Source organism: Bombyx mandarina, chromosome 10 (genome assembly GCF_030267445.1).
Source record: "Bombyx mandarina strain Sakado chromosome 10, ASM3026744v2".
Classification (NCBI taxonomy): domain Eukaryota; kingdom Metazoa; phylum Arthropoda; class Insecta; order Lepidoptera; family Bombycidae; genus Bombyx; species Bombyx mandarina.
This window is the reverse complement of record NC_143217.1, coordinates 4,101,555-4,115,416: the sequence shown is the minus strand read 5'-3', so window position 1 is coordinate 4,115,416 and position 13,862 is coordinate 4,101,555. Positions and strand designations below refer to the sequence as shown.

The 13,862-nt window shown below is 36.4% G+C and overlaps 1 protein-coding gene across 28 annotated transcripts in view; it reads left to right on the top strand.

Moving 5' to 3' along the window:
* The first annotated feature begins 416 nt into the window (after window positions 1–416).
* The window catches only part of l(1)G0196 (inositol hexakisphosphate and diphosphoinositol-pentakisphosphate kinase), a 39,681-nt gene continuing 26,235 nt past the window's right edge, over window positions 417–13,862 (top strand). For 8 of the 28 annotated variants that reach the window (XM_089730182.1, XM_089730181.1, XM_089730183.1 and 5 more), the window contains exons 1-10: window positions 418–730; window positions 4,221–4,397; window positions 7,147–7,287; window positions 7,373–7,463; window positions 8,053–8,207; window positions 8,957–9,044; window positions 11,068–11,272; window positions 11,386–11,667; window positions 11,754–11,942; window positions 12,441–12,547. In XM_089730182.1, the coding sequence (XP_089586308.1) occupies window positions 620–730; window positions 4,221–4,397; window positions 7,147–7,287; window positions 7,373–7,463; window positions 8,053–8,207; window positions 8,957–9,044; window positions 11,068–11,272; window positions 11,386–11,667; window positions 11,754–11,942; window positions 12,441–12,547 (1,546 nt within the window). In that variant the 5' untranslated portion in view covers window positions 418–619. Of the gene's footprint in view, window positions 731–765; window positions 1,778–4,220; window positions 4,398–7,146; window positions 7,288–7,372; window positions 7,464–8,052; window positions 8,208–8,956; window positions 9,045–11,067; window positions 11,273–11,385; window positions 11,668–11,753; window positions 11,943–12,440; window positions 12,548–13,862 lie in introns of those variants that run through there. The other 20 variants (XM_089730193.1, XM_089730191.1, XM_089730171.1 and 17 more) reach the window with 9 other exon arrangements.

Genomic DNA, 13,862 nt, shown 5'->3' with positions numbered 1-13,862 from the left:
AGTTCCAGCCAATTGAGCCTTCGGTCTAAAGAGCAATTTCCACCCTCTCGGTAAAAGGTCTTTCCTTTGCTGCTACACCCAAATACATATAATAAATGTATCGGTAAAGTAATTTTGACATGGTTTGATAGTTTTGATACACGGTGGATGAATCATATGAAAAAGCAAATGAAAAATGGAGGGTGTGTTTTGAAATAATTTAGTTTATTTCTTGCATTTCGGATTTTATTTTCGTCCAAAAAATCCTTTCGGTAATTATTTCGGTGTCACAAATAAAAACCGATATTTATTTGGCAAGCGAGTCAACTGTCACGTCAAAAAGCTTGTAGAATAAAAACAGACTGATTATTTAGCATAAAATCTTTTACCTCGCTCTAACTTCAAAAATTGTCGTCTGTTGAAGAAGGATAAACTAAGTTACACAAACTATTTTATGAAGCCCAGTTTGTGTACAATAAATACAGAACATGAATTTGTTTAAAATGATAAAAAATTTAAGTTAATTGATTTAATTCTCAATCAAAACCAATATTAATTTATTATTCATAATTTTCATGAAAGACTATTCTAATAGAAGTGTACCCTACCCTTTTAAATAAGTCTCGCAGTTGTTCATTATATGTGTGATATGTCATATACTGAGCTTGAACATGGGTATCAAGGATTGCGACAAGCTACTCAACCACAATTTTACGTTGGTGACGATGGAAATCTTGTTCCCATAAGATCTGTAAGTCAGATGTTTTATAGTGAGTATGACATTTCCACCTACAATGCAATACAAAACAAATATGGCCTTCTGATTGCAAATATGGAAGACAATACTTATTGTACTGAAACAGATTCATTTGGATCACAATAACAATAAGTAAAATGATTTTTAAAACACTAATTAAATTGAAATTATATATACTCAAAGAAACCCATTTGGTATTAAATGTCTACACAATTAAATTTGATAACCTAGTTAATAATTAAAACTAAGAAAATAAAGTGAACCATTCTTCAGAAAATGATCTACAAACTTTGGTTTTGTTTTCCCCTTATCTTCAAATTATAACACTACTAACTGAACTTCCCAGTCCTTATTAAAATTGAAATAACATTGTTTACATAAGAACATTTATTTATAGCAACACACTACAATGTCAAGTGAGGTAATGTAGTATGTAAATTTATGTCAAGTTTATCTCATTATCGCAATTTGAAATCTAACCAATCCTTAGCAAGGTTGTTCTTATCATTTAATTATGATAATATTATAAAGATAGAGCTGTGTAAAAAGTGAGTGAGCATGGAGTGGCAGTGGCTTAAGGATTGGTGGCGTTTAAAAAAATGGAGGAGGGAAAAAAAGCAGAGTGATGATGAAATATGTTATTGTGATGATTGTTTACCAGATGTAAGAAATGCAACTATATGATTTTTCTGAGGAATTTTTATATAAAGGATGAAGGTTATAAGATATATAAGAGGATAAAGTTACCTTTTTAATTCTCTATTTATTATCCATTTATTTAAATCCTAACCCATAAAAGCCATAGAGTAGATTTATGCACAACCTTGAACTAATAATATTATTCTTTATCAAGTGTTTGAATGTAACTATTTCATTAATAAACTAATAAAATGCTGTGTTTTTCATAAGTTTAAATGTTCTCTCTAAAACCTAATTATTTAAAAAGAAAATTAAGTTTTGTTCTCATTATGAATTATAGACAAAAACACTGTTTTACTTTGAGTTGTGGCATGAAGAAGCTTAAGAAATTATATACATCAGGTAATTTAATTCACACTCCCTTATATCATGTTACCTCATGATTAAAAAAACCACATTGCCTTTTAATGTTTGTATTTGGTTCAAGATGAAGTATTTTCTGGCTTAGAAAATAGTTGATATTGTCTATACTGATAATCATTTGAATTATTATTTCTGAAACTCTAACTTTTGTTCTTTGTGGCAATAATTATTACAAAAATTTTTAATGCTTAGATGTGTGCACATGCTTATGGTCCATCTGGAATTCAGTTGTTATAGGAGCCCATAGACATCTACAGCGTAAATACTGCTACCTGCCTTGAGAAGTGAGTTCTAAGATCCCAGTTTTTACAGCCCTTTCAAACCGAAATGCGTTACATCTTTAAGGCTGAAATAGGCAGGTTGGTGGTATTAACCTGTGTGGACTCACAAGATGTCCTGCCACCAGCATGACTACCTGTATCACTACCAAGGCTTGTGCCATTTTTCTCAAACAAAGAAATTTGCATAAAGTAATAGAAAATTTCAAGATAATTTCTCAAGTTCTATTTCTGATTAGTATTCATGAGATATTACTCACCTCATAATGTGAATATTGTCATGAACCTTGAAGCGTAAAGTTGATATCACAATTGTAATATTGTCTCTCCAAAATTTCAGACTGGAATGCATTACTTTGAATTAGAAATAGCAGTACTTATAGAACTACTGATTTCATTTGGGGTGTCCAATGGCTTTTCAACTGCTCAACTAAATAAAAACTGATGCCAAGATGAAAAAAAAAATTTATCTAGGAATATTCTTATTTGCATATCAGGCTACCAATGATACTGTTAAAGTGAATTTGATTGTGTCATTGTTAATTGAGACTAACATACTTATGTACACTATAGCACAGAAAAATGAAGTGAAGTGTGGGACAACCATTTTGCAATACCATTGAATAAAATTTAAACTTAAACCTTCTTCCCCAGTCAGCGGTGTTATCCTACCTATTCGAAAAAGTGGGTCAAAATCTTTGAAAATAAATCTCAACAAATTATTATTTGTATGACATATTTTACTACACATTGCTCATTTAAAAAAAAATAGATAAATAATTCCTTTAAGTTAATAGTTAATAGTGACCCATAGCATACGAGCCCCGATGCAAAATAGTTTGTCCAGTATGGAAAGAGTAGTGCAAAGCGTAAAATATAGAAAGTAAATATTGGTAAAATAATTGTGAACTTTTAATAAAAAGTAATTTAATTTAATAAAAAATAAAAGTGCATTATAAAGTTGATTTTAACATAACTTCTTTCATGACTTAACATAACATATAAAATAAAAATAAAAAATCTAAAAAACATTACGCTTTTTTTTTATTGCCCTTGTAGGCAGACTAGCATACGGCCCACCTGATGGTGAGTGGTTACCGTCGCCCATGGACTTCAGCAATGTCAGGGGCAGAGCCAAGCCGCTGCCTACCGCAAAAGTATTCGTCTACCCTTGTCACTTACGTAAAATAGTTCGTCTACCACGTAATTGGGTCGCCTTTGCTCTCAATGACAGCTTTAATGCGAAGAGGCATGGTTGCAACCAACGCTGCACACTCCTCAGGCTTAATTGACTCCCTGACAGCCAAGAGTTTAGCCTTTAAGTCGCCCTTCGATCTTAATGGATCTTTACGGAGAAAAATTTTCATTTTCCAATATAGGGTTTCGATCGGCGACCAGTCCGGGCTGTTAGATGGCCATTCGGTTTTAGGGATGCTTTTCGCCAGTAGCTACGTCTTTTTTGTCCTTGCAGTATAGTAGGAAGCACCATCCTGTTAAATAATGGACGATTCTTGATGCTTGAGTGACGGAATAGAGAGCAGTACATTCTCTTACAAAAGGGTTTGACATCACGCAGCATTGATTCAGCAGCAGTCACAAACTGCATACCACCAACACCTTGTGCAGACATGCAACCGCATATCACAAGAGACGCCGGAAACTTTTCTTTGCGTTTGAGACAATCAATTGTACAAAGAAGGAATAATCTTATTTAAACTCACCGATAGACGAACTCTTTTGCATCGATTAAAAATTAGACGAACTATGTTGTTATAACTTCTTCGTATTTAAAATAGGATAGGTACCTATCTATTATATAAATTTAAAAAGCTAAAATAGTTTATTGGTTCATAATTAAAAAAGGGCATAAGCAACGCGATATGCGATAGTAGAACAGCTTAATATTTTATATAGATATACAAAAATAATGAAGTTAAAAAAATCACACAGAAAATTGCATTGGGGCTCGTAGCACTAATAATACAGCAATATGTACATTCTAAATTAGACTGTTGAATCTTTCAGAGGAACAGAACGCCTAATTATAATTATGTCAATAAGTATAGGCAAACATTCATGCACATAGCATGATATTCACAGGTCACGAGCGATATGACGATCATGATACTCTTATTTTCAAACAGGGTGAATTGGATCTATGCGAATCATTAGACTGCGATGGCGGCGGAAAAAAAGTGGTGGTCGGCGTATGTGCCATGGCGAAGAAGTCACAATCGAAACCCATGAAGGAGATCCTGACGAGGCTCGACGAGTTCGAATACATCAAGATGCTGGTCTTCCCTGAGGAGGTTATCCTTAAGGTTCTCTGCACTGTAAAATATGCAGAACACTTGTCTTTTTTTACCTTTAACGTTACTAAATTTCAGCTTCACTAAAATTTGTTAAGAACAATGCTGAGGGCGAGGTGTTAAAGGCAGGACCAAATTATTCTAAATTACATTAATCCACCAACTCATCTCAATTTAGATGCTTTCGTTACTAAGCTGTTTGCGTGTTAAGCTTGCGTCAGGCGTATTAGAAAGTTTCCTAGTGCTTTTTGGAAATGTTGAATTTTGGACATGTTATTAGTAAAAAAATTGTTGTGCATTACTCTCAATAGGCACTCTCTTAAAACTCTTGACACGATTATTTATGCACATCGCTTAATTCAAGTGACAATGGACAACAAGACCCCTCAGCAAAGTGACGTGTTACTTTGTCCGAACATTGCGTCATCAATCAATATACCTAGTCAGGTCATAAATTCTGTCACATGTTTAATGTAAAATAATTGAAACAAGTTTATTCATTATGTAACCATTCATATATCAAAATGAACTTAACAAAACATAGATTCTTATGACACTAAAGTTTATTCAAAATGACCTCCGTGATTTTGAATACAGGCCTTCAATCTGCGCGGCCAGTCGTCTATCGCAGCACGAACGAGGTCTATGTCAATATCGGCGGCTGCCTTAATCAAGGATGTCTTGAGTGACAGTGAATTGGGATGAGGCTTTGAGCACGCCTTTTCCTCCAAGTGTTGCCATATCTTGTAATCTAATGGATTCAAATCTGGACTGGAGGAGGGCCAGTCTTCGTGCCGGAAGAAGTCGATTTCACGCGCCGCCAGCGTCTTGTGTGCTCTTCGCTCTATGAGCTGGCGCCGAATCTTGTTGGAATACCCAGTGCCAGTTATTGAACATGGTATAAGAAACAGGTTCCACAAGGTTCGTCAGGACTGTATTTTGATACACAACTGCATTCGTTTTTACACCTTTCTCAAAAAAATGTACCTCTGTTAAGCGCCAATAAGAAACTCCCAACCATACCATGAGCGAGGATGGAAAATGACCTCGTTGGACACGCGGAATACGGTTGCTCGCTTCTTCACTAGTGTGTGCGTACACCTTATCATTTTGTTTGTTGTAGCTCTCTTCTACGGTAAAAATTTTTTCATCCGAAAAAAGAATTTCCCGATATTTTTTTCCCGCGTACCGCTTCAACAAAGCGCGGCATCTCTTCAGTCTCAGGTCCATTAGACGAGCATTCAAACGATGTCCTGTTTTTCTTCGATATGCCCGAAGCCCTAAATCTTCATTTAACACTCTTTTCACCGTGGTTCTGCTTAACCCCATCTGAAGGGCCAACAGTTTCTGCTTACGTTTGGGATTTCTTTGAATTCGCGCCTTCACAGCTTTTATCACTGCTGGAGTCCTAACAGACCGAGGGCGCCCACTTCTTGACCTGTCATCTACACTAGAGTCTTCATTGTACCGTTTGATGGTACGATAAACGAATCTTTTGGTTATATTCAAAATTTTCAGTGTGTTAAAAATTTGAATTGGCGCGTGACCGCAACGATGCAGCGCAATAACTGCAACACGGTCTTCTTTAAGCGTCCACTCCATATTTAAAAATGAGTAAAATTCTAAAAGTACCTATACATTTTTTATTTTCATGAACAATTCGAAATTCGAATTCAATAAACTTTTTTGTGGCCAGCATTCTAAAAGAAAAGTTTTTACTGTGTGACAATACTTATGACCTGACTAGGTATACTATAATAAATAAGGAATTGAAGAAAAAGAATTTCTTACTTTATTAGGCGTTAGTTTTTGTGTGTTTGTCATCCAGTGATCGAGGTCATTGTTGCTTTGAAAATTTATTTTGATGATTTAATTTCAATATAACTAGTGAACCTCAGCGAAAATCAGCAGTGAAGCGATTGGAGAAGATATGGAAAAATCGCAGCATAAACAAAAAAACAAAGATAAAGCTCATGCGAACCCTTATCTTCTCCATATTCTTGTATGCTTCTGAGACGTGGACCCTCAAGGTCCGTACCCGTTCGAGAATTGACGCATTTGAAATGTGGTGTTGGCGCAAAATGTTGGGCATATCATGGACGGAGCGCCATGGAACAAATGTGTCAATTCTCTCGGAGCTCAAAGACTCGTCTATCTACAATCTGTATGCAGCGTCTCCTCAAGTACTTCGAACACGTGGCCCGACGAAATCCTGACAACTTAGAAAAACTAATAGTTGTAGGTCACGTGTAAAAAAAGTCGAAGAAGTTCGTCAACCAGGTGGACGGACATTGTAAAGGAGGCCACAAACACCAGCGTCCCGGGTGTCATTAAGCAGGCCGAATGCAGGAAATGTTGGAGGAAGCTGGTACAGAAACTAGACCAAGGTGGTCACGACCCTCAGTAATAAGGAAACGACGAAGAAGAAGAGTGAACCTCGACCTGGCTTCGTGGTTTTCGCTATACGGGCAACTTGTCCCTTCCCATAAATTCCAGACTTTATTTACACTTCCGATGCCGTAAAAGCATCAATAAATACATACTATAATAAATACCACTTGGTTCAACATAAGTGGAAAACAATATTAATTTGTTATAATCCTTAAAGTCACGCGCCTCTTATCATAAATAATATTCATAATTTATTTCAATTCGATATTAATTTAATTAGGAAGATAGCGAAACAAATAATTAATTTTGACATATTCGTATAAAAAATTCTTTTGTTTTAGAATTTTAAAACGACATTGTTTTTTTACAGCAACCAGTGGAGGAGTGGCCTATCTGTGACTGTCTGATTTCATTTCACTCCAAAGGCTTCCCATTGGACAAAGCGATACAGTACGAGAAACTAAGGAAACCCTACGTGATAAATAATCTTCATATGCAATACGACATACAGGTACTAAGAACTATTGTCTAACAATGTCTTCACTTTTTTTTTTAATTAAAATTATTGTTTATTTTTCATTTAAAATTTTTCACAGGACCGTCGAAGAGTTTACGCCATACTGGAAGGGGAAGGTATAGAGATACCACGGTACGCGGTTCTGGATAGAGACTCACCAGATCCGAAACGTGAGTTACTTAATAGTAAATCAATCAATGTATTAATAATTCCATTCTTCTATCTATCTAACTTCGAGAAAAATTTTGAGAAATTTTTCACTGACTAATGAACTAAACCAGGGGCTCCCAAACTTATTATCTGCTCACTTCGAGAAAAAAATATTTTTTAGCGCCCCCATTTTTTCACCTACTTAAAAACCATTATAGCGAGAGCTCAGTCGGGTGTCTAAGAACCTCCTAGATGAAATTACAAATCGCCTCCCGAGCCTCTACTCAACGCCCCCATTTGTTTTCTGGGTTTCTTACCGCCCCCCTCCTTAAGGCCTGCAGCGAACTAGCCACTTTGAAAAAGGCTGAACTAAACTATGTTTTTTATTGTTGAAAAAAAAAACGATCCGTGAAAATCGAAAAACTAACTATATTTGGAAGTTCATTATTATTCATTCGTATAGTTTTGATGGTTCGGAGACCTAAATCGATCGCCTGTCGTGAGTTGCGACAGTTACATTTAGAATTTTGATGAAGCAGGTTTTTGTTATATAGTCTGCTGATAATTTGGATACGGGCCTACGTAACGCTCAGCTGTCGTATTCTTCAGATCACGAGTTAGTTGAATCTGAAGACCACGTGGAAGTGAACGGGGTTGTGTTCAACAAGCCGTTCGTGGAGAAGCCCGTGTCCGCTGAGGACCACAATATATACATTTACTACCCGACGTCGGCTGGGGGAGGCAGTCAACGCCTGTTTAGGAAGGTACGTCAGTTGTGCCCATTCCGCGGCAGGAATATTTACTACCTATCTATGTGAGCCTACAAAGCGCCATACCGCGACTGCGGACTTGTTATTTTACTTGATTTGATTTTAATATACGATGTTAACAATTGAAGACATGAGTGGATGAGAGGATACGATACAATTTGTTAATTTTGAGAAAACAGGACAACAAACTTTTGTTACTAGTTCTTTTCTTCGTACATAACTCCTTCTACAAATGCAATTTCTAAAAATAGCCTTTAAATTCGAATGTTTAAGGTCTAATATGGTTTTATTGCCTTAGGCAGACGAGCGTACGGCCCACCTGATGGTAAGTGGTTACCGTCGCCCATAGACTTCAGCAATGCCAGGAGCAGAGCCAAGCCGCTGCCTACTGCTAAAGCCGCTGCCTACTGCTTTATAGGTGTATAACACCTTCATTTAATGTAAAAACTCAAAAATCTTAAAAATGGTATTTAACCCCTTCATCTACTCCTGTCATCAATTCTTGGAAGTTATTCGTTAAGATGTTCACTCTTGCGTGATTCGAACATCGGCATAGTCGTATCATTTTATACGAATATACCGGACTTCGTATCATCTAGGCCGCTACGTCTTCGATGTAGGCGGGATGATGGTGCACGTGTGGGCTCGCAATACCATGTTCCTCATTAAGAAGCATATTTGAAAATATTCACGTTCTAAATATAAAATAAACAGTATTGATTTAATTGTCCTGTATGTTATAGATTGGAAGTCGCAGTAGTATATACTCGCCAGAGTCCAGAGTCAGAAAGACTGGATCTTTTATTTATGAAGATTTTATGCCGACCGATGGTGAGTTCACAGCTGCATTTACTTTTTTTTGCATGACTTAAAAATATTTACGACATTGTGATGATATTTTGTCCAAAGGACAATGCCCAAAAGTGGGCCAACTTTATGTCAAAACTATTGTACTTGAAAAACTATTCCTTATTTTTTCACGTTGTTTAGTTTATATATCAACATTTCTTTCAACCTGGCATTGTTTTACAAAAAAATAAATTACTTATTTGATAACATCCCAAAACTGAGTGCCATAGTTTTTAAATTCGCCAATAGGCAAAGGGCTTAGCCCATAAAGCCTTATAGTTTAAGCTGCCAAACGAAAGAGTGGTCTGTGACTTGAACAACAAATTAAAAAAAATTAGCTAATGGTTATAATTCACAGAATTTTTAGTTTATTTTTGTTCAATTCAATATTTATATATTATAATAATAATTATAACTTAAAACCATGAATTATTTAATATTTTTAGATATTAATGATTCCATTAGTAAAAATCTCAATGGCCTACCATTACTCTATTCTTATTATATATGTATATGATCAGAGAGTTTTGGCAGCAACCCGAGTGAAGCGTCACTTGAAGTTTTATTTTAATGTTTTTTTAATAGTTTATTGTGATGTATAATATATAAATTGGGTGTTGTTTTGCGTATTAAACGTCAATAATCGTTGTTCACGATTATTGAGGCATTGGAATAAAACTGTGGCTAACATAGCAGTGACTTTTTTTTTTTTTCAAGTTAAAAGTTCTGCGGAAATTCACGCTCACTGAATGTGCTATTCATCCAGTTGACGTCGAAACTCCCAAAAAGCAATAAAAAGAGAAACACCAGCTTTTTATTGAAAAAAAAATTTATATAACAACTACAACAGACTAGGCTATATAGGCTACGCTCTTTGCCTGCTTATTGGCGAATTTAAAAACAACAACAACAATATCGTTGCCGGCTTCCGGATTTTCATTTCATTTTATTATTATTAAGAGGATATAATAATAATAAAACGTACGTAAGGGCTTGTTTCTAGCAACATTAACCACAATTAACTTATTTAATACTGTAAATAATGATGAGAGCGATTATTGATTTTGAAGAAAACAATTAACAACTTAATTTTAGCTGCAGAAAAAACAGATTTCTCTTATACTTGGGTCAGAATATAAAAATCGTTTTCTGAATATGAAACGATATTTCTTGGTCTATCAAATTAACCATAATAAAAAAACCATCATGATCCGATAACTTTTTTAGAGGCCCAAACGCCCTAAGAAAATGGGCATTGTCCTTTAATCTTTATAATCTTTTAGTTATAGGTTAAAGAATATTAAAGTTGAAGTTTTTTTTGGGTGGTCGAGCTCACGGCCCATCTGGTTTTAAGTGGCTACCGGAGTCCATAGACATCTACAGCGTAAATGCCGCCACTCACCTTGAGATATAAGTTCTAAGGTCTCAGTATAGTTACAACGATTGCCGCGCCCTTCAAACTGAGACGTGTTATTGCTTCACGGCAGAAATAGGCAGGGTGGTGGTACCTACCCGTGCGGACTCACAAGAGGTCCTACCACCAGTGAAGTGAAAAATATGAAAAGTATTATATCAGCATAAAAATACGAATTGAAACTTGGTAATTGTTTGTGTGAGAAATAATTCTCTGCATCAGACAAAAGGCAGACGGATAAGCCGATCGTTAAGCGCACCTTACCACGTAAATTACGGAGACTTCAGTAGACTTTTTGGTACAATCCGAATAGTTATGTTCAGCGGCTTTGTTTAGTTTTCTCACATAATATGTGTACTTTCATGTAAACTTTTAATAAACCACCATTATTGCACCTTTAATAAAGAGTAGTATATAAATAATTAGAATAAATAATAAAGCAATTCACACAATTTTGCTCCTTGTATTTTAGCGAAAAAGCACACAGACACTTTGACGTTGAAGTATTACAAATTATTTTAAATTAAAAAAAATGAAGTATAATCTGTGCTCCCGTATTATATTTAGACTGTCAGTGTTATCGCGACACAGGTACAGATGTCAAGGTGTACACGGTGGGCCCCGACTATGCACACGCCGAAGCCAGGAAGAGTCCAGCTCTAGACGGCAAAGTGGAGAGAGACTCTGAAGGCAAGGAAATCAGGTATCCAGTGATCCTGTCCAACCAGGAGAAATTGATCTCGAGGAAAGTGTGCCTGGCCTTCAAGCAAACCGTTTGTGGATTCGATTTGTTGAGGTGAGAGGGCAATAATTGAAACTTAATGTCTCTATTGAAATACTTTGTAATGATCAGACATGATCTTCGTATTAATATACCTGATTAATTTCACTTATGAATATCGTTTCCAGAGCGAACGGCAAGTCCTTCGTGTGTGACGTGAACGGATTTTCGTTTGTGAAAAACTCGAATAAGTACTACGACGATTGCGCCAAGATACTCGGTAATATGATATTGAGGGAATTGGCTCCGACGCTGCACATACCGTGGTCGGTGCCCTTTCAGCTCGACGATCCCCCCATTGTTCCCACCACTTTTGGCAAGATGATGGAGCTCCGATGCGTCGTGGGCGTCATAAGGCACGGCGACAGAACTCCCAAACAGAAGATGAAGGTAGAAGTAAGACATCCGAGGTACGCATTCGAAAGGTTTAAAAATCGAACGTACATCGTTTTGGGTTTCGAGAAATTTCTAGATGTCACCGTTAAAATGTTCGCAGATTCTTCGAGATCTTTGAGAAATACGACGGCTACAAGCGCGGACACGTGAAGTTGAAGAAGCCGAAACAGCTCCAGGAGATACTGGACATCGCGCGCGCGCTACTCGCCGACATACACACGAGGCACGCCGACCCGGAAATCGAGGAGAAGCAGGGAAAACTCGAACAGCTCAAAAGCGTTCTGGAAATGTATGTGCGTTTCGTAATTATCTAGAATATTATATCGAAAATCGACTATTGCATACAATCAAAATCAAAACAATGTACGATAAATAATAAAATTGGTGGTCTTGTTTGAGGGCTTACGACGGTTGTACTCCATAATTGGCTCCAAGAGTATCGATATCCATCCACATTGTGATGTCTATTGACTATGTTCTATAAACAAAAAAAATTAAGAGTCATAGATAGGCATACATACAAGTTACAAACAACGTGTTAACCTCAACGTTGCGATGTTTTTAATTGAACTTCAATTAAGCTTACTTCACTCAAATAGTTGTAGAAGTTTTTTCGTACCGATATCTTAAAAAAAATTTATACTTTAAAATGGCTCTCCTGTAAAGTGGCCAAATTTCGTTTGCAAACGAAAATGCCTTTCACCTGTCGGTATATGGATATATTTACGGTTTGGATACAGATTTCCGCGAATGAAATGTTAAATATAGGTTTTTTTCAACTATAAAGGTACGGTCACTTCTCTGGGATCAACCGCAAGGTGCAGATGAAGTACCAGCCCCGCGGGCGGCCGCGCGGCTCCAGCTCCGACGACGGTAACGCGCCCCCCACGCACGGTCCGCACGCTTTCTTTTATGCTTCATTTAACTTTAGTCTAAGATTTGTAAGAATAAAAACGTTGGGGCATACGACGAAGGGAAGATCTTACAATGAGCGGCTGATATTGCTCGTTAGAGCGACGGTCCGAATGTTTTTATTGTGTTTTACTACCTAAGCTGAGAGCCTTGAGAGGCTATATCAGCGTAACCTTAACTAGTAGGTGAGCTCACGGGGCTCAAACCTGACAAAGTTGCTAACACGAACCCTAGCAAGAGCCCGAATGCTGTTTTTCGGAACTTGTATACATATATGCAAGCTTATCTTTAAAATGTTATAAGCGAGATTCAGGCATCTGTCGAATATTTTGTGTTGTGTGATGGCTACCCTCCACTCTCCACAAACGCTTCAGTCGAAAGATCCGTAATAGAGAATAGAGACGACTGCTTAAAAGGAATAGAGACGACTTACTTCTAAATAAATTTCATCGACTGGACTTCCGTTTGAATAATAGAATATTAGAACGCTTAGAATAGTTTTATTTATTAACTAAACAAACATGGTGATGCTCTGAGAATGGTGAAATTATACGAAATGTTTCTAATGAAGTTTTTACCTTTTCTTTCACATAAACATCGAACAACAAAAACAAATCAATCGTATCGTATTTTTGTATCGTAAACATTATTACTATATCTATATCGACGCTTGAAAGGCAAAAGTGACTAAGCGACAATAACTGATTTGTACATAAATGATAGGCAATAACCATATTCGATGCGCAAAAAAAAATTATTTCTAGGCCTATTAAAATCATTTCAATCCTGCAGCTACTAGCTAGATTCTACCACAGCTGGATTCGTTAAAATAAATTTTGTTTTCAGGTATTTCAATTTTAAATTAGTCTACTGTAAAGTTCACGCATTGTCACTTAGTCACGTTTGCCTTTCAAGCGTCGATATGTATTTGCATTTGTGATCACAAAACTAAAAAGTGTTCGAGGGGTCGGAAATAGTAAACGCGAGATTAAAGTTTAAAAATAGTTTTCTTTTTCTTCTTCTCAGTCGTGTCACCCTTGACAGAGTGGTCGTGAAAAATAGTTTTATATCTACCAAATCGATCGAGTGGTTCTCGAGTGACGACGCTCCGTCATACGTCTGATAATTGTTTTCTTTATATAAATTAAATTAGATTTGCAAACGTAGGCGGCAATGAACGCTAAACGCTAGAGCATTGAACTTTTGATTTTAGAACATAGAATGGCCGATGTTTTGACTCAAAATTTTTACAACAGTCTTTTACGTTGATAATTTTCTTGTATAGCACGTCCAATAT